The 25,751-nt window shown below is 32.0% G+C and overlaps 1 protein-coding gene across 2 annotated transcripts in view; it reads left to right on the top strand.

The window, feature by feature from the left end:
- Nucleotides 1–24,623, top strand: part of LOC126881641 (zinc finger protein 227-like) — an 84,621-nt gene extending 59,998 nt beyond the window's left edge. Inside the window, exon 2 of one of the 2 annotated variants that reach the window (XM_050646015.1) lies at nt 14,097–24,623. In XM_050646015.1, the coding sequence (XP_050501972.1) occupies nt 14,097–15,367 (1,271 nt within the window). In that variant the 3' untranslated portion in view covers nt 15,368–24,623. Of the gene's footprint in view, nt 1–5,153; nt 7,995–14,096 lie in introns of those variants that run through there. The other variant, XM_050646014.1, reaches the window with a different exon arrangement.
- The last annotated feature ends 1,128 nt before the right edge of the window (nt 24,624–25,751 follow it).

A 25,751-nucleotide genomic window follows, 5' to 3' on the forward strand; every position in this document is an offset into this window, starting at 1 on the left:
TTCAGAATCTAAATATTCTTTCTCGATTCGATTGTTCAAAGCCATTCCATATGTTATACCCATAGATCCGTTTACAGCTATTCCTAGGTAATTTTCACAATTGATTTTACATATCACCCTTTTTATGTATAGTAAAGTGACACAAAAAAATTCAAAACAGGAATTCACAAACATTACAATAATTCACCAAAATTTACAATCAATTGGAAATTGCGTAAATAGAATAGAGCAGGGGTGGCCAAGATCCTTGATAGTCCGAGCCACTTTCCAAAATTTGAAATTTTTCGCGAGCCGCAATTAAACAATTATTTAAAAAGTGTAAAAAGGTATTAAATATTTCTCTCAGTGTTTGGATTTCACGAATTTTACAGTGAAACAAAATAGTTCACATCGTCGTTTCAAATATGCAAATAATTCTACAAGCAGCCTTTACTAATTAAGGATTCTTCGATTCTTCATCATCGTTCCAGTTTTTTATGAGACGGCCAACTGATCTTCTACCGTCTCTCAAAAAACACTGTCTTAAGATTATGTCTTCCTCTGATCTTACCACATGACCTGTCCATCTTATCTTAGCTTTTATATGTCTGACGATTATTTCAGTACATACACAGTCACCAATTCAGCATTGCGGCGCCTTCTCCACTCTTCTGTCAATTCATCCCTTTGATGGCAAAATATCATTCTGGAATGAGAACTTTCTTTTCAAATATGTACCAGCAATTAATTTATATCCTGCTGATGTTTTACTTCCATATGTAACAATTGGGCGAGTAATTGGCATGTACAGTCTTAATTTAGATTGTCTTTTTAGCAGCTTTTTGATCTTAATAGCAGATCTTAATAATGATGGTAGGGAGTTGTATAATGCTCTATTACACGCGGCTATCTTTGCTGATACATACCTCTTTTTATTTTTGGTTGTCATCTTTGATGATATTTAAACTCTTGCATTACTTCGAAGTTATGGTAATTAATAGTTATGTTATGCCTAAGTTTTGGTCTTGGATTTTTGTCTACTTGCATTATTTCTTCTTCTCTTTATTTATTCGAAAGCCCAAACTACCTGTTTCTTCCTCGAGTTATGAAAACACACCTCTCGCGTCTCTTGTAGAATGAGCGACTGCACGTAGATCATCAGCAATAGTTTTGATCCTCGATTTGTAAATCCTCCTGTCAGCTCAGATGATATTTTACTTATTACAAATTCTAATACCAAATTGAATAGCAACAGTGATAAGGGGTCTACTTGTCGTATCAGTCCTGATGTTACACTTAGTCTTTTATATTTGTTGGCAGTAATTTAAGACATTTTGAAACACAAAAATTAAAAGAAATTCAGGTACATTTGTTGAGAGCCACAGATTATCCTTCAAAGAGCCACATGTGGCTCGCGAGCCACAGTTTGGCCACCCCTGGAATAGAGGAATTCCTAAAAGATTTTCCTAGCTGTGTATTTTTTGTGTAACAGAGCACTGGAAAACATATGATCAACTTAAGAACTATGGGATCAATGGTTTCTTCTTAGCTGAAGCAGTTTGTCGAGAGGAACTAAATAAGCATGGAGGTAGTGCGATATTTATAAAAAATGGAATTCAGCATAAAATGCTATCTGAAATAACGGCCTTATCTGAAGTTTAAATTTGTGAATGCAGTGTTTGTGAATGTGTTGTCCACGGTTAAAAGTTTTTAATTATGTGTGTTTATACCCCTGGAGGGCGAACAGAGGCTTTTCTAAAATGTTTAGAAAACATTTTAATAAATATTGTACATTTTTTTGGTTGGAGATTTTAATATACATATGCATGATAATGATAAAAATAGAGATAAAGACAAATTATTTTCTTTGCTAGGATCATACAATTTGCTTCCATGTGTGAAGGAATATACTCGAATTACAAATACCACAAGTTCTCTAATTGATAATATTTTCTCAAATTATAATGAAGAATATACAGTCACAATTCATAAAACTTTAATATCGGATCACACTGCTCAAAGCCTAAGTTTTAATATATGTAAACAAAGTGGTGCTTTTTGCTTTAGAAGAATATTTAGTCCTTGCAACAAACAAGATTTTCAAAATCGGTTGGCACTAACAGATTGGAATAACATTTATGAGAGTGATGATGCCAATGAGGTATGGAATAGATTTCATAATATTTTTTTATATCAGTTTAATTTGAGTTTCCCGATTAAAAAAGTGTATCCTAACCGAAATGCAAGAAAGAATTATATTAGGGATGAAATAGTAGTACTGCAAAAAGACAAGTTGATATTCTTTATGTCATTAGTTATAATGATAACAGATTTCGACAAGATTACAATGATGCAAAAAATAATTATGAAAGAATTTTGGCACAAAATAAAGCGAAAAAATTTAAACAAAAAATAGAACAATCTGACAACAAAACTAAAACGGTATGGTCAATAATTAATGACATAAAGGGTAATTCAACATCACAGAGGGAAATTCAGATCCCTGGAGAAGGTAATACAGTGGCTAATAACTTGAATGAGTATTTCTTAAACTGTGCGTCTCTGTTGGTATCATAATTTTCCTCAAACTCCTATGAATCTTCTATAGAACAAGCGAATAGATCTATGTTTTTAAGGCCTGTAACTCAGGAAGAAATTGTTTCTATTGTAAAAGGTTTGAAAAATAAAGAGAGTTGTGGTGATGATGAAATTTCAACATCAATTATTAAAATATGTTTAAATGAGATTGTTATACCATTAACATATGCAGTAAATATTTCTTTTAAGTCGGGTGTTTTCCCAGATAAACTGAAATTAGCAGTTATTAGACCTTTACACAAGAAAGGCAGTGTGGCACAAATTGAGAATTATCGACCAATTAGCTTGTTGCCAAGTTTCTCGAAAGTCTTTGAAAAATGTATGAGTGACAGATTGATGGAATATATGTTACAAAACAATGTATTTCATAATAGTCAACATGCATATCTAAAGGGCAAAGGGACACATACAGCAATATATCAATTTACTCAAAATGTCTTACAATCACTAGAACAGAATGAGGTTGTACTAGGGTTATTTCTAGATTTAACAAAAGCATATGATTGTGTGAATCACGAATTATTACTGAAAAAACTAAACTTATATGGTGTAAAAGGGGTAGCTCATAATTGGTTTAAATCGTTATTATCAGGAAGATCACAAAGCGTAATTTTAACAAAAGATAATAAGAATGTTAAATCCGAAATTAGACCTATACAATTAGGCATTCCTCAGGGAAGCATAATTGGACCGATAATTTTCATTTTATATATAAATGATATGTCGCATTGTATTACTAGTAACAACTGTAGTCTAATTAATTATGCTGATGATACGAATGCTCTAGTAACGGGAGATCATTTGGAAATTCTACTAAATGAATCTGTTGATATTTATGAAGAAATGTCTAAGTGGTTCTCCAGTGAGGGATTAATTATTAATAAACAAAAAACGAATTGTTTAATTTTTAGAACAACTAGATCAAATGTGTAATATCCAAATAATTTTCTGTTAGATGATACAAACGTTGAATTTGGCACTAAAACTACATTTTTAGGCATGACAATTGATATAACATTGTCATGGGAAAGTCACATACAGCAACTTAATAAAAGGTTGAATTCAGTATGCTATACTTTTAGAGTATTATCGCAATATTTAAGTCAAGATGACCTAAAAACAATTTATTTTTCAAATTTTGAATCTTTAGTCCGTTATGGAGCAATTTTTTATGGTGGAAGCAATGAACTTGATAAAATATTTATTTGTCAGAAACGAGTGCTAAGAATTATTAAAAAAAAAATGAGATTCGGAGCGTCTTGCCGAGGAGTTTTCAAATCTAATAATATTTTAACAGTACCTGCAATATATATCGAGGAATGTCTACTATTCCTCTTTAGAAATAAATATCTGTTTGAAATGAATCTACCTACACATTGTTACAACAATAGGGATATTAAGTATATTTATCCTATCCACAGATTAACTGTGACAGAGAAGGGTACCAAATATTCTTGCATGAAATTATTTAATAAATTGCCCCACGACATTAGAAAAATAACACAATTAACTCAATATAAAAAAAGCTGTGCGTAAATTACTATTGCAGATTGAACCATATCAGGTAATACATTTTATGAATTCTAATATTTAACAGGATTTCTGTAATTTTAATTTAGTTTTTTATGTTGACGAATATTTCGCTCTGCGTATATGTATGTGTCTCTGTATATATGTATGTACAATTTTCGAAATAAATATTATTATTATTATTATTAATGAGGTATGATGTTTTCCACTCCATAGAGATTTCGCTTGTGTTTATGCAATCTTGAAATAGTTACCGAATATGTTCGGTTCGTACAATGCAATATGTTCAAAATAGAGGTAAAGGTCATATTAAATATAGACCAGTGATAAATTACGCATTAGGCACATAAATACAAGAGCAAAAAACGGGAAAAATTACGTCTTTGGTCTGGTCTGGGCCCCTTACATCGCCGGGCCCCGGTAAAATATACCGGCTGTATCGCCCTCTCGGCGGGCCTGCTCTCGAGATATACGTTGACCTACAGATATTGTGTTAATATTTCTAATAAAATAACTATAATATTAATAAAAATAACAAAACATAACTATTTGTAACTTAATTTAGATAATAATTATATATATATATATATATATATATATATATATATATATATATATATATATATATATATATATATATACATATATTATTAATACTAAAATAAAAACTACATATATTTACAATAAATTACATATATAATAATTGTATTTATATTTTGAAGTAACGTTAGCATTGAGAACAAAGCTTCCCTTGTTCCCAATTTTTTTCTGAAACCGAGATCTCTTATGGAAAACCAGTAATTTTACTATCTCGCACTAATGTCCCACCCTGTATAGAAGACAGAAACGTAGGTTTCTGAAACATATTTGCATCCTATAGAAGACAGAAACGTAGGTTTCTCAAACATATTTGCATCCTTGAGGACACTACAGCTGCCTTGCATTTTATTAACCTTTATTATTATTATTTCTTGTTTATTTCTTTGTTTTTACATTCATTTTCCCTGATTCTCAAATAGTTATAGTGTAGTCAGTTTTATTTTTAGATTTTGTCCAAGACAACAAGATGGAAATTAAGAAGGCAACAACTGAACATTCACCTCACAAAGGAAATTGTATGAATCCACATGCTGAAGGAAAAACATCAACGAAAAATATGAAAGTGGTAACTGGGAAAAGATCGTACCGATGTGAAATTTGTTTTAAGCAGTTTAGTTGTGGAAGTAAATTGAAAAGACATTTGAGAGTGCACACTGGGGAAAAACCTTATAAGTGTGAAATTTGTTTTATGAAGTTTAGTGTAAAAACTAATTTGAAAACACATTTGAGTGTGCACACTGGGAAAAAATCTTATAATTGTGAAATTTGTTTTAAGCAATTTCCTTATCCATTTTCTTTGAAAACACATATGAGATTGCACAATGGAGAACAACCTTACAAGTGTGAGATTTGTTTGAAGCAGTTTTCTCTGAACGGTAATTTGGCAAAACATTTAGTGGTGCACACTGAAGAAAAATCTTATAAGTGTGAAATTTGTTTTAAACAATTTAGTCATGCAAGTGCTTTGAAAACACATTTGAGAGTGCACACTGGAGAAAAACCATACACGTGTGAAATTTGTTTTAAGCAATTTAGTCAAGCAACTAATTTGAAAAAACATTTGAGAGTGCACCCTGGAAATGGAGAAAAAGTAGAAAAACCTCACAAGTGTGAAATTTGTTTCAAGCAATTTCCTGATCCATTTTCTTTGAAAACACATATGAGAGTGCACACTGGAGAAAAACCTTACAAGTGTGAGATTTGTTTGAAGCAGTTTTCTCTGAACGGTAATTTGGCAAAACATTTGGTGGTACACACTGAAGAAAAATGTTATAAGTGTGAAATTTGTTTTAAACAATTTAGTCAGGCAAGTGTTTTGAAAAGGCATTTGAGAGTGCACACTGGAGAGAAACCATACAAGTGTGAAATTTGTTTTAAGCAATTTGCTACTGCAAGTCATTTAAAATCACATTTGAGGGTGCACACTGGAAATGGAGAAAAAGTAGAAAAACCTCACAAGTGTGAAATTTGCGATAAGCACTTTATTCAAGCAGGTGATTTAAAGGTACATGTGAGAATACACACTGGAGAAAAACCATACAAGTGTGAAATTTGTTTTATGAAGTTTAGTGTAAAAAGTAGTTTGAAAACACATTTGAGAGTGCACACTGGGGAAAAACCTTATAAGTGTGAAATTTGTTTTAAGCAATTTAATCAAGCATTTCATTTGAAAACACATTTGAGAGTGCACACTGGGGAAAAACCATACAAGTGTGAGATCTGTTTGAAGCAGTTTAGTAAAACAAGTCATTTGAAGACACATTTGAGAGTGCACACTGGGGAAAAACCATACAAGTGTGAAATTTGTTTTAAGCAGTTTTCTCAGGCAGGTTCTTTGAAAACACATTTGAAAGTGCACACTGGAAAGAACCCTTAGAAGTGTGAAATTTGTTTTAAACAATTTAGTGAAGCAGGTACTTTGAGAAATCATTTTGAGAATGCACACAGGGGGAAAACCTTATAAGTGTGAAATTTGTTTAAACAATTTAATAAAGCAGATAATTTGAAATCACATTTGAGAGTGCACACTGGGGAGAAATCTTATAAGTGTGAAATTTGTTTTAAGCAATTTTCTCATGCATGTACTTTGAGAAATCATTTGAGAATACACACAGGGGAAAAACCTTATAAGTGTGAAATTTTTTTTAAACAGTTTATTCAAGCAAATAATTTGAAAAAACATTTGAGAGTGCATACTGGAGATATAGTCGGTTCGCTAAACTCAGACAACTGGCTAGTGGTTTTAGTGGATATTTTTTTTGTATTTAGTAATTATTAACTATTTAGTAATTATTTAGAGTTTAGCGAACAGACTATATAGTCTTTTTACTACAAAAGCACGCTTACGTAGGTCAAAATTTCTGACGTCAGAGCACTGCCAAGACATTAGAATTCGACTTTTCATCATGGCCACGTTTATGTCATTACTTGTCAGATATTCTTCTTTGTTTTTGTTTACTGTACAAATAATATCTATAATTATTTATTTTAATATATGATGTCAGTTGGTTTTTATTACTTGCCGAAATATATTAACAATATATCATAGTGTAGGTATAATAAAATAGATCATTTAATATTTTAAAACTACTGCAAACGCTAAAATTCATAAGAAAACTTTCTAATCTTTATATCTAATAATAATCTTATTTCTAATAAACGTAATCTAACAAATCTAAATTCTTTAACTTACAGTTGAGTCCAGGATTCTTTACCCGTGCGTCATCAGGGCTGTTCCAACCAACAGTTAAACCAGTGAGAAATCGACAGCAAACAGTTGGTCAGTGAGAGAACATAACACAGTCATCAGTGCTACCCCCTCTACTCGTGCTGGTCGACTATTCTCTGATAGTATGATAAGATTGATCCAAAAGATGGCATAACCCAGACATCCAAAGTGAAAGTTCTCCTCCAACACCAAATTGTTCTATATGGTCCACATAATGTTCAGAAAAAATCACACCAATATAAGCGTCGTGTTTGGGGGGTAGAGGGGGGACAAATCGGTAAACTCGTAGTTTTTTTGCGTTTTTCGTCAATATTTCTAAAACTATGCTGTTTAGCATGAACAACCTTGTATACAAAAATGTTGTACATTGAATTTGAAATAAAAAAGGTCCAATGCATAATCCTTCTAAAATGAACGGTTCCAAAGTTATAGAGGTAGTATAGTATAATTGGTCCAAAAAAAAGCCTAACCCAGACATCAAAAATAAAAGTTTTCCTCCAACACCAAATTGTTCTATATGGTCCACATATGATTCAGTAAAAAGTTAGACCATTTTGAGCGTCCGGTTTGGGGGGGGGGGAGATGGGGGAGAAGTCGGTAAATTAGTAGTTTTTTTACGTTTTTCGTAAATGTTTCTAAAACTATGCTCTAGCGTAAACAATGTTTATACAAAAATGTTCTACGTAAAATTTCAAACAAAAAAGATCCTCTTACATAATTGTTATAAAATCAACGGTTCCAGAGTTACGGTGGATGAAAAGTGGTGGTTTTCGATACTTTTTATATTTTTTGGGCAATTGATGATGATTTTGTGTGGTGATGTTGACGTTTCTTCAAGTGCTTATCACTAACATACCATCGGCCACTGAAATAGCAAATTTGATTCATAAAACCCAATCCTGTTAAAGAAAATCAGTAGGAAATTGCCCAAAAAATATAAAAAGTATCGAAAACCTCCACTGTTCACCCTGCGTAACTCTGGAACCGTTGATTTTATAACAATTATGTATAGGACCTTTTTTGTTGTAAATTTTATGTAGAACATTTTCATATAGAAAATTGTTTACGCTAAAGCATAGTTTTAGAAATATTGACGAAAAACGTAAAAAAACTACTAATTTACCGACTTCTCCCCCCCAAACGGGACGCTCAAAATGGTGCAACTTTTTACTGAACAATATGTGGACCATATAGAACAATTTGGTGTTTGATAAAAACTTTTACTTTGGATGTTTTAGTTAGGTCTTTTTTTGGACCAATTATACTATACTACCTCCGTAACTTTGAAACCGTTCATTTTATAAGGATTATGCATAGGGCCTTTTTTTATTTCAAATTTAATGTAGAACATTTTTGTATAGAAGGTTGTTTATGCTAAATCGTATAGTTTTAGAAATATTTAATAAAAACGTAAAAAACTACGAATTTACCGATTTCTCCCACCTCTCCCCCAAACCCGACGCTCAAAATGGTGTGACTTTTTTCTGAACATTATGTGGACCATATAGAACAATTTGGTGTTGGAGGATAACTTTCACTTTGGATGTCTGGGTTTGGGTCTAGTTATACCATACTATGATAGTTTATGACGGGTTTGGCCGCTAGTTGGAACAAACCTATCATAAGCGTACGAAATAAGTCGGAAATCTATTCCACGCAACAGCAAGTGACAGAAAGTGGGTACTGCTCTGATCACGGATTAAATTTAAAAATTTGACGTTGTCACTTAAATAGAACTTAAAATTTTGGTGCAGAATTACAGCTACATTTGAAGTAGGTAACTTAATAAATTATTTTAATATCATTAGTCATCATCATTATTTGACTCTACAACTCTATGTGAGTCTTGGCCGCGTTTACCATTTCCCTCCATTTTTGTCGTGTCCTGAGCAGCTATTTCCCATTGCTGTACTCCCATTTTGCGTAGATCACTGGCTACTACGTCTTTCCATCTTTCTTGGGCGACCAACTGACCTTTTGCCATCGGGACTTTCCCAGAATGTGGCGTTCAGAAATCTTGTCACTCTATCTTGGCACGTGACCCGCCCATCTTATTCGGTTTGCTTTAATGTAGCGTACTATGTTTTCATCTCCGTATATTGTCTGGAGTTCTCCATTGTGTCTTCTCCATTCTCCTATTGTCTCTTCTCTGCAAGGCCCATATATAGTCCGCAGTATCTTTCTTTCAGATACCAGCAATTTTGTCGTTTATATCATTAGTGATATTAAATATTTGTTATAATTTTTATAATATAAATATTTGAAAATAAAATATTTTCTTTTTTGTTATTTATTTCAATTTTACGCAAACTTAAACAAAACCATTCTTTAACTGTGAATGAGGTTAACTTTGTATGTAAATTAATTTCAAAATAAAATACACTTTCCATACAATTTCAAACTCGAGTATAAAATTGGTTGTAAAAACAACTGTTTGTTTAATAATATAAATAACTTCTAAATGTAAAAACAGGACAATAAAACAACAAAAATCCAACAAACCGACAGTGTAAACAAACCAGAAACGTCACAAATTGTATGTAGTACATACGTCATTTTTGTACCTATCACTTTTCGATGTACTGAGTCTAGCGCGTTTATAAAAGTAACATGTGTCTTTACTTTAATAACAGGCGGTATCTGGTTTGTCTTTAGTTTCATGCGTGGAAGATAATGATGCTAGATAAAAAGTATGTGTTTTATCTCGCCAGATATTAATGACGCACGGGTAAAGAACCATGGACTCGAGTGTAGAGTCCTTTTCATGAGCATTTTTCAGTGCGTCACAATTGATAGAAAAAAAGGTAAGTCCGTGATAATATACATTTATGACATTTATTCTAACATGACATTTTAGTTAAATCTGACAGTTGTCACATTTTATTTGCAATTTGGCATAAAAGCAAATCAATTGTGTTTATTGCATTTATAAAATCATATTTTCTTTGATTTGTATAGTCTTATAAATTGTACAGATTATATTCGTAGATATATTATATAATTCGTAAATAATTTTTTCTTCGATTATAGCGCCATCTATCGACAACTAGAATAAATCTTATATATAAATGTCTGTAATTACAGATGTGCCTTTTTTCTGTCCCATACAGTTTAATGCGTTAGAAAGAAATCGAAAAACTGTGACGCACTGAAAACTGCTCATGAAAAGGAATTTACATACTTCTCTTCAGCTAATGGTACAAACCCAGATAGCAATATAAACTTGTTTCAAACTTGCAACAAGTTTGATACATCAAACATGAAAGCTTGCTGCAGGTTTGCCATGGCAACTTTGCAAACTTGCAGCAAGTTTAAATTAAACTTGCTAGTTACAGTGTGACAAACTTGCATGAAGTTTGTTTTTTCAAACTTGATATAATAAACTTGCTGAAGGTTTGTTTTTGTGTTTTTGCGTGAAGTTTGTTTTTTCAAACTTGACACAAACTTCCTTAAGGTTTGTTTTGATATACTAGCCACAATTTGAATAAAAAATACAATACCATTTTATATAACTATTTATTCAGTAATCACTCAACTAAAATACAATCTATTTTATTGGAACGTACATTAAACCCGCTAGCTTCAGATTCCGATGCTCAGTTTTGTCTATCAGCTCTGAAACAAATAAAAGAAATTCTAATAAACTCTGTGTGAACAGAATTAATATTTGTTATTAAAAGAGATAAAAAGATGTTAAAGTAACAATTTTACAGTAAAACCTAAAACTTATTTACATATTATATAATATTATTATAAATATAATTTATTTTAGATAGTAAATAGCTAGATAGTAATACAGCTAAAAGCTATGAAAAACAAAAAAACTTACCTCAATTTCAGAAAAGCAAAAAGAATACATATAATGTATAAAGAATACATATAATACTGTACCTAATCACCGCACAAGCAGGTGGGTCTATTAAAAACTGAAGAAAAGAAGCTTCAGCAGTTTACATAGTAATTAAAGTAATAGTCTCGGAGAATTGTACAGTAAATGTTGTAAAAAACTCAAAGAAAAATATCCACATACGATAGGACATAACCACAAATTATCACCGCGGCGCTTGGCAATGGCAAATGGCAGGTTACTTGTCCCAGCCAGGGGATTGCCAGCTGCCGAGTAAGCTTTTTCCCTCAACGTACCTTAAAAATTCTCACTTTTATGATGAAATTCCCTCCTATGCTCCTATTTAAAAAATCTGTGAAAATATGTTGAATTATTTTCAAATATTTTGATTTTTTTTTTAAAATATTTTACAATTTGGACTGGAGCAAAGAGCAAAGATTCCCTTACTTATAAGTTAACGTTTTCCCTTTTATGTTGAAAATTCTCTCCGGTGGCAACACTTTTGTTTTCGTGGGCGTGGCATCAGTCAGGGTAACGAACGAAACCGAACCGAACCGACCGTAACGTGTAAGTCAACCAAATAGATGAAGGCTTTGCAACTGTAAGCTTGCAACAAAATTGCTACAAACTTGAATCATCATCTTTGTCGTAACAATATTGCAGCAAACTTGACACAAACTTGCCTCTGCATATTTGACGCAGCAATTTAAAATCAAAGAAGAATCAAACTTGCCACAAGTTTACATGCTATCTGGGAAGGGACCCCATTATTTCGTTCTTGTTCAAAGTAATCTATTAAAGAAACATTTTGATTTGGCATGTTTCTAACACAATCACAAACACAACAATAATTACAATAGTTTTTAAATTAAGCTATATTTATAAATATGTAGATATTTATAAAAATAGTAGCTTTTTATAGCTACACTGTGAATAAAATTGTGTACGAAATGAAGTAAAAAATGTAGCAACACTGAACTGTCGTATCAGTAGCGTACGATTGTCTAATATATTTAAATAACATTATTATTTCTGGAGTAGTTACCTTAAACTATTGATTCATAAAATTTATATTATTATTAATAAAAAATGTTGGTTTGGTTATACATATAATTAATATATTTCTAAAATTCTGTATGTAATCGCGATTACGATTATTCTTATTATAATGCCATGTTGACACTTATGCAAGATCGGACAGTTCCGCGTGGGTGTCTGTGCTAGAGAAATGTCAATTTTAAAGTTGATGTTTATTTTCGTTAATTAACATTACAAATATTTCGGCAAATAATAAAAGCCAATTGACATCATTAGTTAAAATAAATAATTATAGATATTATTTGTACAGTAAACAAAAACAAAGAAAAATATCTGACAAGTAATGACATAAACGTGGCCATGCTGAAAAGTCACATTCTAATGCAGTGCTCTGACGTCAGAAATTTTGACCTACGTAAGCGTTTTCTTGTAGTAAAAAGACTACTTGAAATTTGTTTTAAGCAGTTTTCTCAGGCAGGTTCTTTGAAAACACATTTGAAAGTGCACACTGGAAAGAACCATTAGAAGTGTGAAATTTATAGTTCAGTAATTTTTTCGAAAAAAAAAGGGGTGACCTGGAAACTTTTCCGGGAGTTTTGAAAATTGGTGATTTTATGGATTTCGGTATGCTCCCGTTGAATTTCAACTTTGCCACTTCGTATATCCGCCGCTTGCTCCGCCATATTGACAAAATGGCGCCAATAACAGTTTTTGGCGAATATCTCCTTTTACGAAAAGGAGAAAGGCGACGCATTTTACGAAAAAACATTTATGTACAAAACTAAACTATAGTATTTTTACTACAAAAGCGATATTACGTAGGTCAAAATTTTTGACGTAAGAGAACTGTCAAAACATTAGAATGTGACTTTTCATATTGCCATGTTTATAATAAAGTCACAATCTAATGTTTTGACAGTTCTCTTACGTCAAAAATTTTCACCTACGTAATATCGCTTTTGTAGTAAAAATACTATAGAACAAATTTCCTACAATTTATGTATTTATAATGTTTTCTGTGTCATCTAGACCACCACGTGTTTTTCGTATATTTTGCTAAAATATTCTACTATTGCCGCCAGTATTAATTCTTTCCAGTCAGATGATCTCATTTTGATGATCTCTAGTTTTGAGAAACTCACAAACTTTTAATCGAAAATATTGTGAACTCTCGAGACATACGTGGACCTACAGATATTGTGTTAATATTTTTAATAAAATAACTATAATATTAATAAAAATAACAAACCATAAATATTTGTAACTTTAGATAATAATTATAATAAATACAAATATTTACAATAAATTAGATATAATAATTGTATTTATATTTTATTTCAATTAGATTGGCCATTTTCCTTTGAACTTAATTTTAAAGTTGGAGGGATTCAGCTATCACAGCGCAACAAATTTAACGCTGCAAAATATGGTGACCGCTTCTAGGTCGATTGGAGCAGACGTAAATTGGTTTCTGTACTTCCCATGCTCATTGAAGTAACGTTATCATTGAGAAAAAAGCTTCCCTTGTTCCCAATTCTTTTCTGAAACCGAGATCTCTTATGGAAAACCAGTAATTTTACTATCTTGCACTAATGTCCCACCCTGTATAGAAGACGGAAACGTAGGTTTCTGAAACATATTTGCATCCTTGAGGACACTTCAGCTGTCTTGCATTTTATTAGCCTTTATTATTATTATTTCTTGATTGTTTCTTTGTTTTTACATTCATTTTCCCTGATACTCAAATAGTTATAGTGTAGTCAGTTTTATTTTTAGATTCTGTCCAAGACAACAAGATGGAAATTAAGAAGGCAACAACTGAACATTCACCTCACACAGGAAATTGTATGAATCCACATGCTGAAGGAAAAACCTCAACGAAAAATATGAAAGTGGTAACTGGGAAAAGATCGTACCAATGTGAAATTTGTTTTAAGCAGTTTAGTTCTGGAAGTAAATTGAAAAGACATTTGAGAGTGCACACTGGGGAAAAACCTTATAAGTGTGAAATTTGTTTTATGAAGTTTAGTGTAAAAACTAATTTGAAAACACATTTGAGTGTGCACACTGGGAAAAAATCTTATAAGTGTGAAATTTGTTTTAAGCAATTTCCTCATCCATTTTCTTTGAAAACACATATGAGAGTGCACACTGGAGAACAACCTTACAAGTGTGAGATTTGTTTGAAGCAGTTTTCTCTGAACGGTAATTTGGCAAAACATTTGGTGGTGCACACTGAAGAAAAACCTTATAAGTGTGAAATTTGTTTTAAACAATTTAATCGGACAAGTGATTTGAAAAAGCATTTGAGACTGCACACTGGAGAAAAACCATACACGTGTGAAATTTGTTTTAAGCAATTTAGTAGAACAGATACGTTGAGAAATCATTTGAGAGTGCACACTGGAAATGGAGAAAAAGTAGAAAAACTTCACAAGTGTGAAATTTGTGGTAAGCAATTTAATCAAGCAGGTAATTTGAAGGCACATGGGAGAGTGCACACTGGAAAAAAACCTTATAAGTGTGAAATTTGTTTTAAACAATTTAGTCAGGCAAGTGTTTTGAAAAGGCATTTGAGAGTGCACACTGGAGAGAAACCATACAAGTGTGAAATTTGTTTTAAGCAATTTGCTACTGCAAGTCATTTAAAGTCACATTTGAGGGTGCACACTGGAAATGGAGAACAAGTAGAAAAATCTTACAAGTGTGAAATTTGTTTTATGAAGTTTAGTGTAAAAAGTAATTTGAAAACACATTTGAGAGTGCACACAGGGGAAAAACCTTATAAGTGTGAAATTTGTTTTAAGCAATTTAATCAAACAAGTCATTTGAAAACACATTTGAAAGTGCACACTGGGGAAAAACCTTATAAGTGTGAAATTTGTTTTAAACAATTTAGTGAAGCAGGTACTTTGAGAAATCATTTGAGAATACACACGGGGGAAAAACCTTATAAGTGTGAAATTTGTTTTAAACAATTTATTCAAGCACAGAATTTGAAAAAACATTTGAGAGTGCATACTGGAGAAAAATCTTCGGTTCGCTAAACTCAGACACAACTGGCTAGTGGTTTTAGTGGATATTTTTTTGTATTTAGTAATTATTTATAGACTATATAGTCTTTTTACTACAAAAGCACGCTTACGTAGGTCAAAATTTCTGACGTAAGAGCACTGCCAAGACATTAGAATGCGACTTTTCATCATGGCCACGTTTATGTCATTACTTGTCAGCAGTGCTGTTTTTGTAACAATAAAGGTTCCGGTACGCAATGTTTCGGGGGGTCTGGGGAGGGTTCATAAAGGGGGTCTGCCCCCGGGAAAACTTTTTAAATTTAGCCTTAATAAGGGCGTTTTAAAGCTATTTGGGAGCAAGGAAGAAATTCAGGAATTTGTTTATAATTTAATTGTGTTTTTATTTTTTGTCCCAAAAGGTGCCGGTACGGCGCGTACCGTCACAAAAACAGCACTGCTTGTCAGATATTTTTCTTTGTTTTTGTTTACTGTACAAATATATATAATTATTTAATATTAATATTAATATATTATGTTAGTTAGTTTTTATTACTTGCCGAAATATATTAACAATATTTCATAGTGTAGGTATAATCAATAAAATAGACCATTTAATATTTTAAACCTACCTACTGCAAACTCTAAAATTCATAAAAAAACTTTCTAATCTTTAAATCTAATAATAATCTTATTTCTAATAAACGTAATCTAAAAAATCTAAATTCTTTAACTTACATTTGAGTCCATGATTCTTTACCCGTGCGTCATCAGGGCTGTTCCAACCAACAGTCAAACCAGTGAGAAATCGACAGCAAACAGTTGGTCAGTGAGAGAACATAACACACAAGGATCTACAGATCGGGCGAGTCTCGTAAATTGCACGGCTTCGAGCCACGCTTCACGCAACCGTATTTGCGTACTTGTGTTTTGGGTTGCGTGGTCGTGCTCTGGTCGAGTGGAGTTATAATTTACCAAATTAAAATATAATAGTTTCTACTGATTCATAATATGTATACTATAATATAATGTATTAAAGTTTTTAAATATTGCTAATATTATTAAAGTTTTTAACATTGTATTTTTATATACTTTGTTTTATTAATAATAATATTACCTAAGTATTGCACCTTGTTCACAAAAAGTTCAAGATAAATACCGCGGTTTTTTCATATGAAAATGCAAAGCAAAATATACAATTTGCAGAGTATGTAAATGCTTGTTTTTTGATAAAATAATACAAATTGTATGTAGGTAGGTAGAGTAGCAAAGCGTTGAGTAGTTATAGCAAAAGTAGCTACGCCATCTGAGACACGATAAGGATGAAATTAGTTTTATATTTTCTTTTCTCATGGAGCATGCATGATGGAGAGTTTTTTAAAATACGTAACAAAGCATGTTGTTTTGTTATCTATGTTGCAAATACAGTACAACCTGCCATATCCAGACCTCGCCATATCCGGACGGTTCTGCGCCGTCCGGATCTACCGAAATCTACCGAGGAAGGCAGTCCTGCTGTTGGACAACGCACTAAAAGAAGAACTAAAAGATTGGGAAATAATGTATTATAGAATCTATAAAACGTGTCTATCGATGAAAGTTATTGACAGCATTGATTATTGATTACTGGAATGTATGAATGAGAAAACGTTTCAGAGACTGTAAAAGAAGAAGTGGTCTTGATATCCGGATCGGTCTGTCGCCACATTGATCCGGATACGGCAGGTTTTACTGTATGTTGTTTTTTTTCAAATTACAAAATATGTTGTTTTCTCATTCTCAAATTTAGATTTCTCATCCCAAAAAACCCCGGCTTACCAAATTTCAATATTCAAGATAATAAATAAAATAAAAGTTTAATTTTGACAAACTGTATTTCGGTTATTATCAACTTTAGTACTAAGGTAGATTAGCTTAAATCGACCTATTTTAAGCTCAGAAATCTACGGTTAAGCTATGGCCCATTCTTTACCAAACACCATGTATGTTATTACCTGGATGTTTTCTTTTTACATGTGCCGTCAAGTTAGAAGAGTTTCGAAAAGTTTATGTTACACTTAGTACAACGATTCATTTTCTACTTACAACAAAAAGAACACTTTGAAAATAAAACAAAAGTTTAAATTATAAACACAACACTAAATAAATAATTTCTCTCAACGGTCAAAGTCAAAAACCACACTTAAAAGTTTTAGAAATTTACACCACATAATCAAGTTACTCAAATTTTCAAACACCTCACCTGACACAGTGTCTCAAGTACGATTGCGCGAAGCTGTGCAATTTACGAGACGCGCTCGACCTGTAGATCCAAGTACATAACACATTCATCAGTGCTATCCCCTCTACTCGCGCTGGTCGACTATTCTCTGATAGTTTATGACGGGTTTGGCCGCTAGTTGGAACAAATCATAAGCGTACGAAATAAGTCGGAAATCTATTCCACGCAACAGCAAATGACAGAAAGTGGGTACTGCTCCGATCACGGATTAAATTTAAAAATTTGACGTTGTCAAATAAATAGAACTTAAAATTTTGGTGCAGAATTACAGCTACATTTGAAGTAGGTAACTTAGTAAATTCTTTTAATATCATTAGTCATCATCATCATTTGGCTCTACAACTCTATGTGAGTCTTGGCCGCGTTTACTATTTCCCTCCATTTTTGTCGGTCCTGAGCAGATATTTCCCATTGCTGTACCTACTCCCATTTTGCGTAGATCACTGGCTACTGCGTCTTTCCATCTTTCTTGGGCGACCAACTGACCTTTTGCCATCGGGCCTTTCCCAGAATGTGGCGTTCAGAAATTTTTTGTCACTCTATCTTAACACGTGACCCGCCCATCTTATTCGGTTTGCTTTAATGTAGCGTACTATGTTTTCATCTCCATATATTGTCTGGAGTTCTCCATTGTGTCTTCTTCTCCATTCTCCTATTGTATCTTCTCTGCAAGGCCCATAGGTAGTCCGCAGTATCTTTCTTTCAGGTACCAACAATTTTGTCGTTTATATCATCATCATTATCATTATATCATCATTAGTGATATTAAATATTTGTTATAATTTTTATAATATAAATATTTGAAAATAAAATATTTTCTTTTTGTTATTCATTTCAATTTTACGCAAACTTAAACAAAACCATTCTTTAACTGTCAATGAGGTTAACTTTGTATGTAAATTAATTGCAAAATAAAATACACTTTCCATACAATTTCAAACTCCAGTATAAAATTGGTTGTAAAAATAACTGTTTGTTTAATAATATAAATAACTTCTAAATGCAAAAACAGGACAATAAAACAACAAAAAGTATGTATATAAACATATATGTACCTACTTGAAATCTGAAAAGCGTCATTTTTGTACCTATCTCTTTTCGACGTACTGAGTCTAGCGCGTTTATAAAAATAACATGTGTCTTTACTTTAATAACAGGCGGTATCTGGTTTGTCTTTAGTTTCATACGTGGAAGACAATGATGCTAGATAAAAAGTATGTGTTTTATCTCACCAGGTATTAATGACGCACGGGTAAAGAACCCTGGACTCGAGTGTAGAGTCCTTTTCATGAGCATTTTTCAGTGCGTCACAAATGATAGAAAAAAAGGTAAGTCCGTGATATACATTTATGACATTTATTCTAACATGACATTTTAGTTAAATCTGACAGTTGTCAAATTTTATTTGCAATTTGGCATAAAAACAAATCAATTGTGTTTATTGCATTTATAAAATCGTATTTTCTTTGATTTGTATAGTCTTATAAATTGTACAGATTATATTCGTAGATATATTATATAATTCGTAAATAATTTTTTCTTCGATCCTAGCGCCATCTATTGACAACTAGAATAAATGTTGTATATAAATGTCTGTAATCACAGATGTGCCTTTTTTCTGTCCCATACAATTTAATGCGGTAGAAAGAAATCGCACTGAAAAATGCTCATGAAAAGGATTCTACATACGTCTCTGCAGCTAATGGTACAAGGGGACCCCATTATTTCGTTCTTGTTCAAAGTAATCTATTAAAGAAACATTTTGATTTGGTATGTTTCTAACACAATTACAAACACAACAATAATTACAATAGTTTTTTAAATTAAGCTATATTTAATAAAAATAGTTATAAAAATAGTAGTTTTTTATAGCTACACTGTGAATAAAATTGTGTACGAAATGAAGTAAAAAATGTAGCAACACTGAACTGTCGTATCAGTAGCGTACGATTGTCTAATATATTTAAATAACATTATTATTTCTGGAGTAGTTACCTTAAACGATTGATTCATAAAATTTATATTATTAATAAAAAATGTTGGTTTGGTTATACATATAATTATAATATATTTCTAAAATTCTGTATGTAATCGCGATTACGATTATTCTTATTATAATGCCATGTTGACACTTATGCAAGATCGGACAGTTCCGCGTGGGTGTCTGTGCTAGAGAAATGTCAATTTTAAGTTGATGTTTATTTTCGTTAATTAACATTACAAATATTTCGGCGTATTTAATATATTTCGGCAAATAATAAAGGCCAATTGACATCATTAATTAAAATAAATAATTATAGATATTATTTGTACAGTAAACAAAAACAAAGAAAAATATCTGACAAGTAATGACATAAACGTGGCCATGCTGAAAAGTAACATTCTAATGCAGTGCTCTGACGTCAGAAATTTTGACCTACGTAAGCGTTTTCTTGTATACTACATTCGCTCTCGCGAGATTTTTTTTGACACATTCGGAATAGGAAACCTACAACACAAAAATTCCTACCTCACACTATTAACTGCTAAAATCAACTTAATCTTTCATTAAAAAAAAGAAGAATTATTAGAAATAGTGGGAGTGTCTACTAATCTTATAAAATTTTGTGAAGTTTGTTTCTATAAAATATTTTTATTTTGTACAATAAATAATTTTCTCATTTGTTATCAATACATTATAATGGTTTAAATAAATAATTATTGATTGGCGTAAGGTTTATGTTATTTTTATGTCTGTTTACTATTAATAATATTGGATATGAGCAGGTGCGTTGGTTTTGTAGTAATTTCCAGTCACTACTGACAACTGAACTTTTCAAAAAAGAAATTACTAATGTCAGTGTTAAAAAAAATCTCGCGAGAGCGAATGTAGTATAGTAAAAAGACTACTTGAAATTTGTTTTAAGCAGTTTTCTCAGGCAGGTTCTTTGAAAACACATTTGAAAGTGAACACTGGAAAGAACCATTAGAAGTGTGAAATTTATATTTCAGTAATTTTTTCGAAAAAAGGGGTGACCTGGAAACTTTTCCGGGAGTTTTGAAAATTGGTGATTTGATGGATTTCGGTATACTCCCGTTGAATTTCAACTTTGCCACTTCGTATATCCGCCGCTTGCTCCGCCATATTGACAAAATGGCGCCAATAACAGTTTTTGGCGAATATCTCCTTTTTCGAAAAGGAGAAAGGCGACGCATTTTACGAAAAAACATTTATGTACAAAACCTAGTTGAGAGAAACCTAGTATTTGAGAGTGCACACTGGAGAGAAACCATACAAGTGTGAAATTTGTTTTAAGCAATTTGCTACTGCAAGTCATTTAAAATCACATTTGAGGGTGCGCACTGGAAATGGAGAAAAAGTAGAAAAACCTCACAAGTGTGAAATTTGCGATAAGCAATTTATTCAAGCAGGTGATTTGAAGACACATGTGAGAATACACACTGGAGAAAAACCATACAAGTGTGAAATTTGTTTTATGAAGTTTAGTGTAAAAAGTAGATTGAAAACACATTTGAGAGTGCACACTGGGGAAAAACCTTTTAAGTGTGAAATTTGTTTTAAACAATTTAGTGAAGCAGGTACTTTGAAAAATCATTTGAGAATACACACTGGGGAAAAACCTTATAAGTGTGAAATTTGTTTTAAGCAATTTAGTGAAGCAACTAATTTAAAAAAACATTTGAGAGTGCACACTGGGGAGAAATCTTATAAGTGTGAAATTTGTTTTAAGCAATTTTCTCATGCATGTACTTTGAGAAATCATTTGAGAATACACACAGGGGAAAAACCTTATAAGTGTGAAATTTGTTTAAACAATTTGTTCAAGCAAAGAATTTGAAAAAACATTTGAGAGTGCATACTTCAGAAAAATCTTAAGTATAGTCGGTTCGCTAAACTCAGACACAACTGGCTAGTGGTTTTAGTGGATATTTTTTTTTTGTATTTAATAATTATTAACTACTTAGTAATATTTTTTTGCCAGTTTTACCAAATTGGCAAAATTACTTACTAAAATCACTCGCCAGTTGTGTCTGAGTTTATCGAACCGACTATATAGTTTTTTTACTACAAAAGCACGCTTACATAGGTCAAAATTTCTGACGTCAGAGCACTGCCAAGACATTAGAACGTGACTTTTCATCATGGCCACGTTTATGTCATTACTTGTCAGATATTCTTTGTTTTTGTTTAAGGCAAGCGTCCACAGGTCCGCATCGTACGCATCGGATTAATTTTTCATACTGCGTCCACTGTATCGGCAGCGATCGGATTGCCGATGCCACTACCTGCTAGGGTAGAAAAACTACTAAGGTAGACTTTAACATTGGTTGTTTATTTATTTATTGGTTGTTTATTTAATTTAATAATTAATTTATGCATCATTTATTAGTATGATATTTTAATGTATCTGTTTAGTAATAAAAAATCTATAAAAACGTAAAATGTATAGTTCTTCTTTAAATATCTACAAAACGAAACATGCTAGGTACATACAACCTGATATTAAAAGAAAGCCTGTAATATTTACTACAAAATGCAATACTAATATACAATATACAGGGTGTACCACTTAAAAATGAAAAAAAAATGTATTTGCAAATAGTGATCACATTGTATTTTATATTGATATACTATATACCTATGTCAAAGATATTAAATTATTTAAAAATGACACTATACTGATAAAACTCTCATATGCCATTTTAAATATTTCGAAAATTATTAACTTTGGACCTATAAAACCTTACACAAACTCTACATGTTTTTAAAAAATAGATTCAAAAATTATTTGTAAACATTTTTTTATCGGCATAGTAATATTACAGCTTACACACCAATTCTCTCGGTAGACCGCAAGCTATAGCAGAAACACGATGGTAGACCGCATAATAGAACCCATTTTTCCAAGTAATTATACATGTGAATATAAAGGAATACACAAAGCTGTTACAGTTTGATTTAAATGGAAAATAGTAACTATGTATAATAAAGAATGGCGGTACAGAGCCCAATTTCAGAAATATGTTAGTATGTGGAAATTACTCTATAACTAAATAGAATATTTAAAAAAGGAGCCTGTACCGCCATTAAGAAAGACAAAAAATACACTTTATTCAAATAAACTTTTTTATCCCGTGCCTAGATTTTGGGCCACATTGGAACTACTATAAAAATATATTTTGTTATAACAAGAAATCGAACGTCACTGACTTGGCAACTATGTGTATAAAAATTATTGTTTTTGATAGTATAAACGTCACTGTCAGTGTCGAATTACCGACGCACTGTTGCCTCACTTTTGAAAGTTCGCAGAAATTTCGCAATCTTGGACCGCGTTTGTGGCTACCTGTTGATCGCTACTGTGTACTCTTAAATACATTTTTTGGTTTTCTACTACTTGTAACACACTTTGGTTGCTTTTTCATCTTTTGTGAGGGACAATAAAATGTCTCGCATCAATTTTACACTTCTCTCAGAAACATCATTAGCAAGTCTAATATTTTTTAAAAAGTTCATGGTTGTGATAGAAAAATGTGTTGTTTTTTTAACGAGAATAATTTTCATAGTTAGATACTCAAGATATCTTGAAAAAGACTAATAAACATGAAAAGTGAGTAATTTATGATATTTTAATCCCCATAATCAACGTATCATGGCCTGTAATATTTTTTTCTGAATATACCTATATATAAAATAACATTTAAAACTGAGTTTACTTGTTTCATTACGGACAAGACGATCGTCAAAATGCAAATAGCCGTATATTAGCTCCCACTGGCCCAAGCGAAATTCCGTGGGGTGCGTCCACTGATCGGCATTCCGAATGATTCATCGGCACGCATCGCAAAAGTTGCCTCTCCAAGCAACCCTTCGGCATTCCCGATGGTGCGATCCGTACGATGCGGGTCAGAGGACGCAGGTACATAAGTTTTTGTACAAGGCAAACTAAAATCCGTTGCGTACGATGCGGGTCTGTGGACGCTTGCCTTTACTGTACAAATAATATCTATAGTTATTTATTCTAATAATATTATGTCAGTTGTTTTTTATTACTTGCCGAAATATATTAACAATATATCATAGTGTAGGTATAATCAATAAAATAGACTTTAATATTTTAAAACTACTGCAAACGCTAAAATTCATAAGAAAACTTCCTAATCTTTAAATCTAATAATAATCTTATTTCTAATAAACGTAATCTATAAAATCTAAATTCTTTAACTTACATTTGAGTCCATGATTCTTTACCCGTGCGTCATCAGGGCTGTTCCAACCAACAGTCAAACCAGTGAGAAATCGACAGCAAACAGTTGGTCAGTGAGAGAACATAACACAGTCATCAGTGCTATCCCCTCTACTCACGCTGGTCGACTATTCTCTGATAGTTTATGACGGGTTTGGCCGCTAGTTGGAACAAACCTATTATATACACCATCTGGAGAATATGCCAACCAATTGTTATTATGAGGAACAATTAGCCCAAATGTGCACACTGTTTGTCCCGTTGCTTTGACAAAGCATTCACGTGCTGCAGCTTCATACTTCAACCCATGCTTAACAAATTTGTTTGTGAAATGCTTTGGATTGAAATACTTTTCAGCTTTGGCGATCCAATCTTAACCAGCGTAGGTATATATGCCGTATATTCTAGATAAAGTAATTCGATACTTACGCTGTTCATGCCATTCTCTTTGAGACATTTTTGTTGTAGTTGCAACATGTTCTGTATCATTCATAAAATGAGATTGCACAACAATCCTTAATCTCAACGGTTAAGCCTTCTAATTCCATCATAATAACAGATTGGCTGGCATTATTAAGTAATATGTTCAGATGTTGATTGTTATTTGGGTAAACTGTTTCTACACTGGTAGTTGGTAATTCTCTTCTGCCTACCTTACAATATACAAATACGATTAATGATAACAATGATGATAAATTGCTAAGAAATTACCGATTCAAATGTAATGCAGATTTTGGAGCATGCAATAAAAGAGTTTCTAAAATATTTGTCTGCTTTTCACTGGAGATTGTGGTTATAGGCCTTGGGCCCACATATAAAATTATTATTTATGACCACACCGTTGAAACTTTTTGTACTTGTGATTTTGGTGGAGTCGGAAAAATTTGGAGCTTGGCGCATTATGGTAGTGGGGCGTTTGTCAAGCGGTGACGAAATTGTCAATTTTATGCAAAAAAAAATTTATAACCACATTGGTCATTTTATTTTAATCAATGGTTTTTATCACATAAACAACGAAAATAATTTTGTCGGACAAAAATATTGGGGCATAATATGACGCGTCGGACGCGCTAAATATGTCAAATTTATGAAAAAAATAAATTTATTACCACATGGATAGTTTTAACTGAATCTACCATAAAACCTTTTTACAATAATGTGGTAACCTTGTCGAACAATTTTCACGGGGCATATGCGCAGTCGGATGCGCCGAAGATGTCAATTTCCTGAATTTTTTTTATTTATTACCATTTTTCCGACAAAATTAGTAGGTTATAAGTAATTATATTCTTAATCAAAAAATCAAAGTGTCGGACAAAAATATTGGGGCAAATCGACAGTCGGACAAAAAATTTAATTTTTATTGGTAAACTATACTTTTAAACTAGGCTGGGTTCGTGCATCCCTTATCTTTACAACCATTTTTCCGACAAAAGTAGTAAGTTACAAGTAATTATATTCTTAAACAAAAAATGTAATTGTCTGACAAAAATGTTGGGGCAAACGAACAGAAAACTTAATTTGTGTAATTTAAAAAAGTGTAATTAAGAGAAAACTTAATTCTTTTAGACTATCGACGAGGAGGTATTATCAAAAAAAAATTTAAAACAGTTTTTCTCGGTTATTTTTAAATCCATTTAGCTGAAAATAGGTACACACACTAAGTAAAACATTTAAAAGGGTATGACGAAGAGCTGCACCCAAAATTTCCTTAAAAAATTTTCCGAATTTAGGGAAAATAGAAAAATTGTGATCTGATAATTTGTGTACATACTTCTTGAACAACGACAAACGTCGTTCTATAGTTTTTTGCTCGAATTAAAAAAAAACATTTCCGACACAAGTATCAGGTTATAAGTAGTTATATTCTTAATCAAAAAATCTAAGTGTC

The sequence above is a fragment of the Diabrotica virgifera genome, chromosome 3, assembly GCF_917563875.1.
Source record: "Diabrotica virgifera virgifera chromosome 3, PGI_DIABVI_V3a".
In the NCBI taxonomy this organism is placed as follows: domain Eukaryota; kingdom Metazoa; phylum Arthropoda; class Insecta; order Coleoptera; family Chrysomelidae; genus Diabrotica; species Diabrotica virgifera.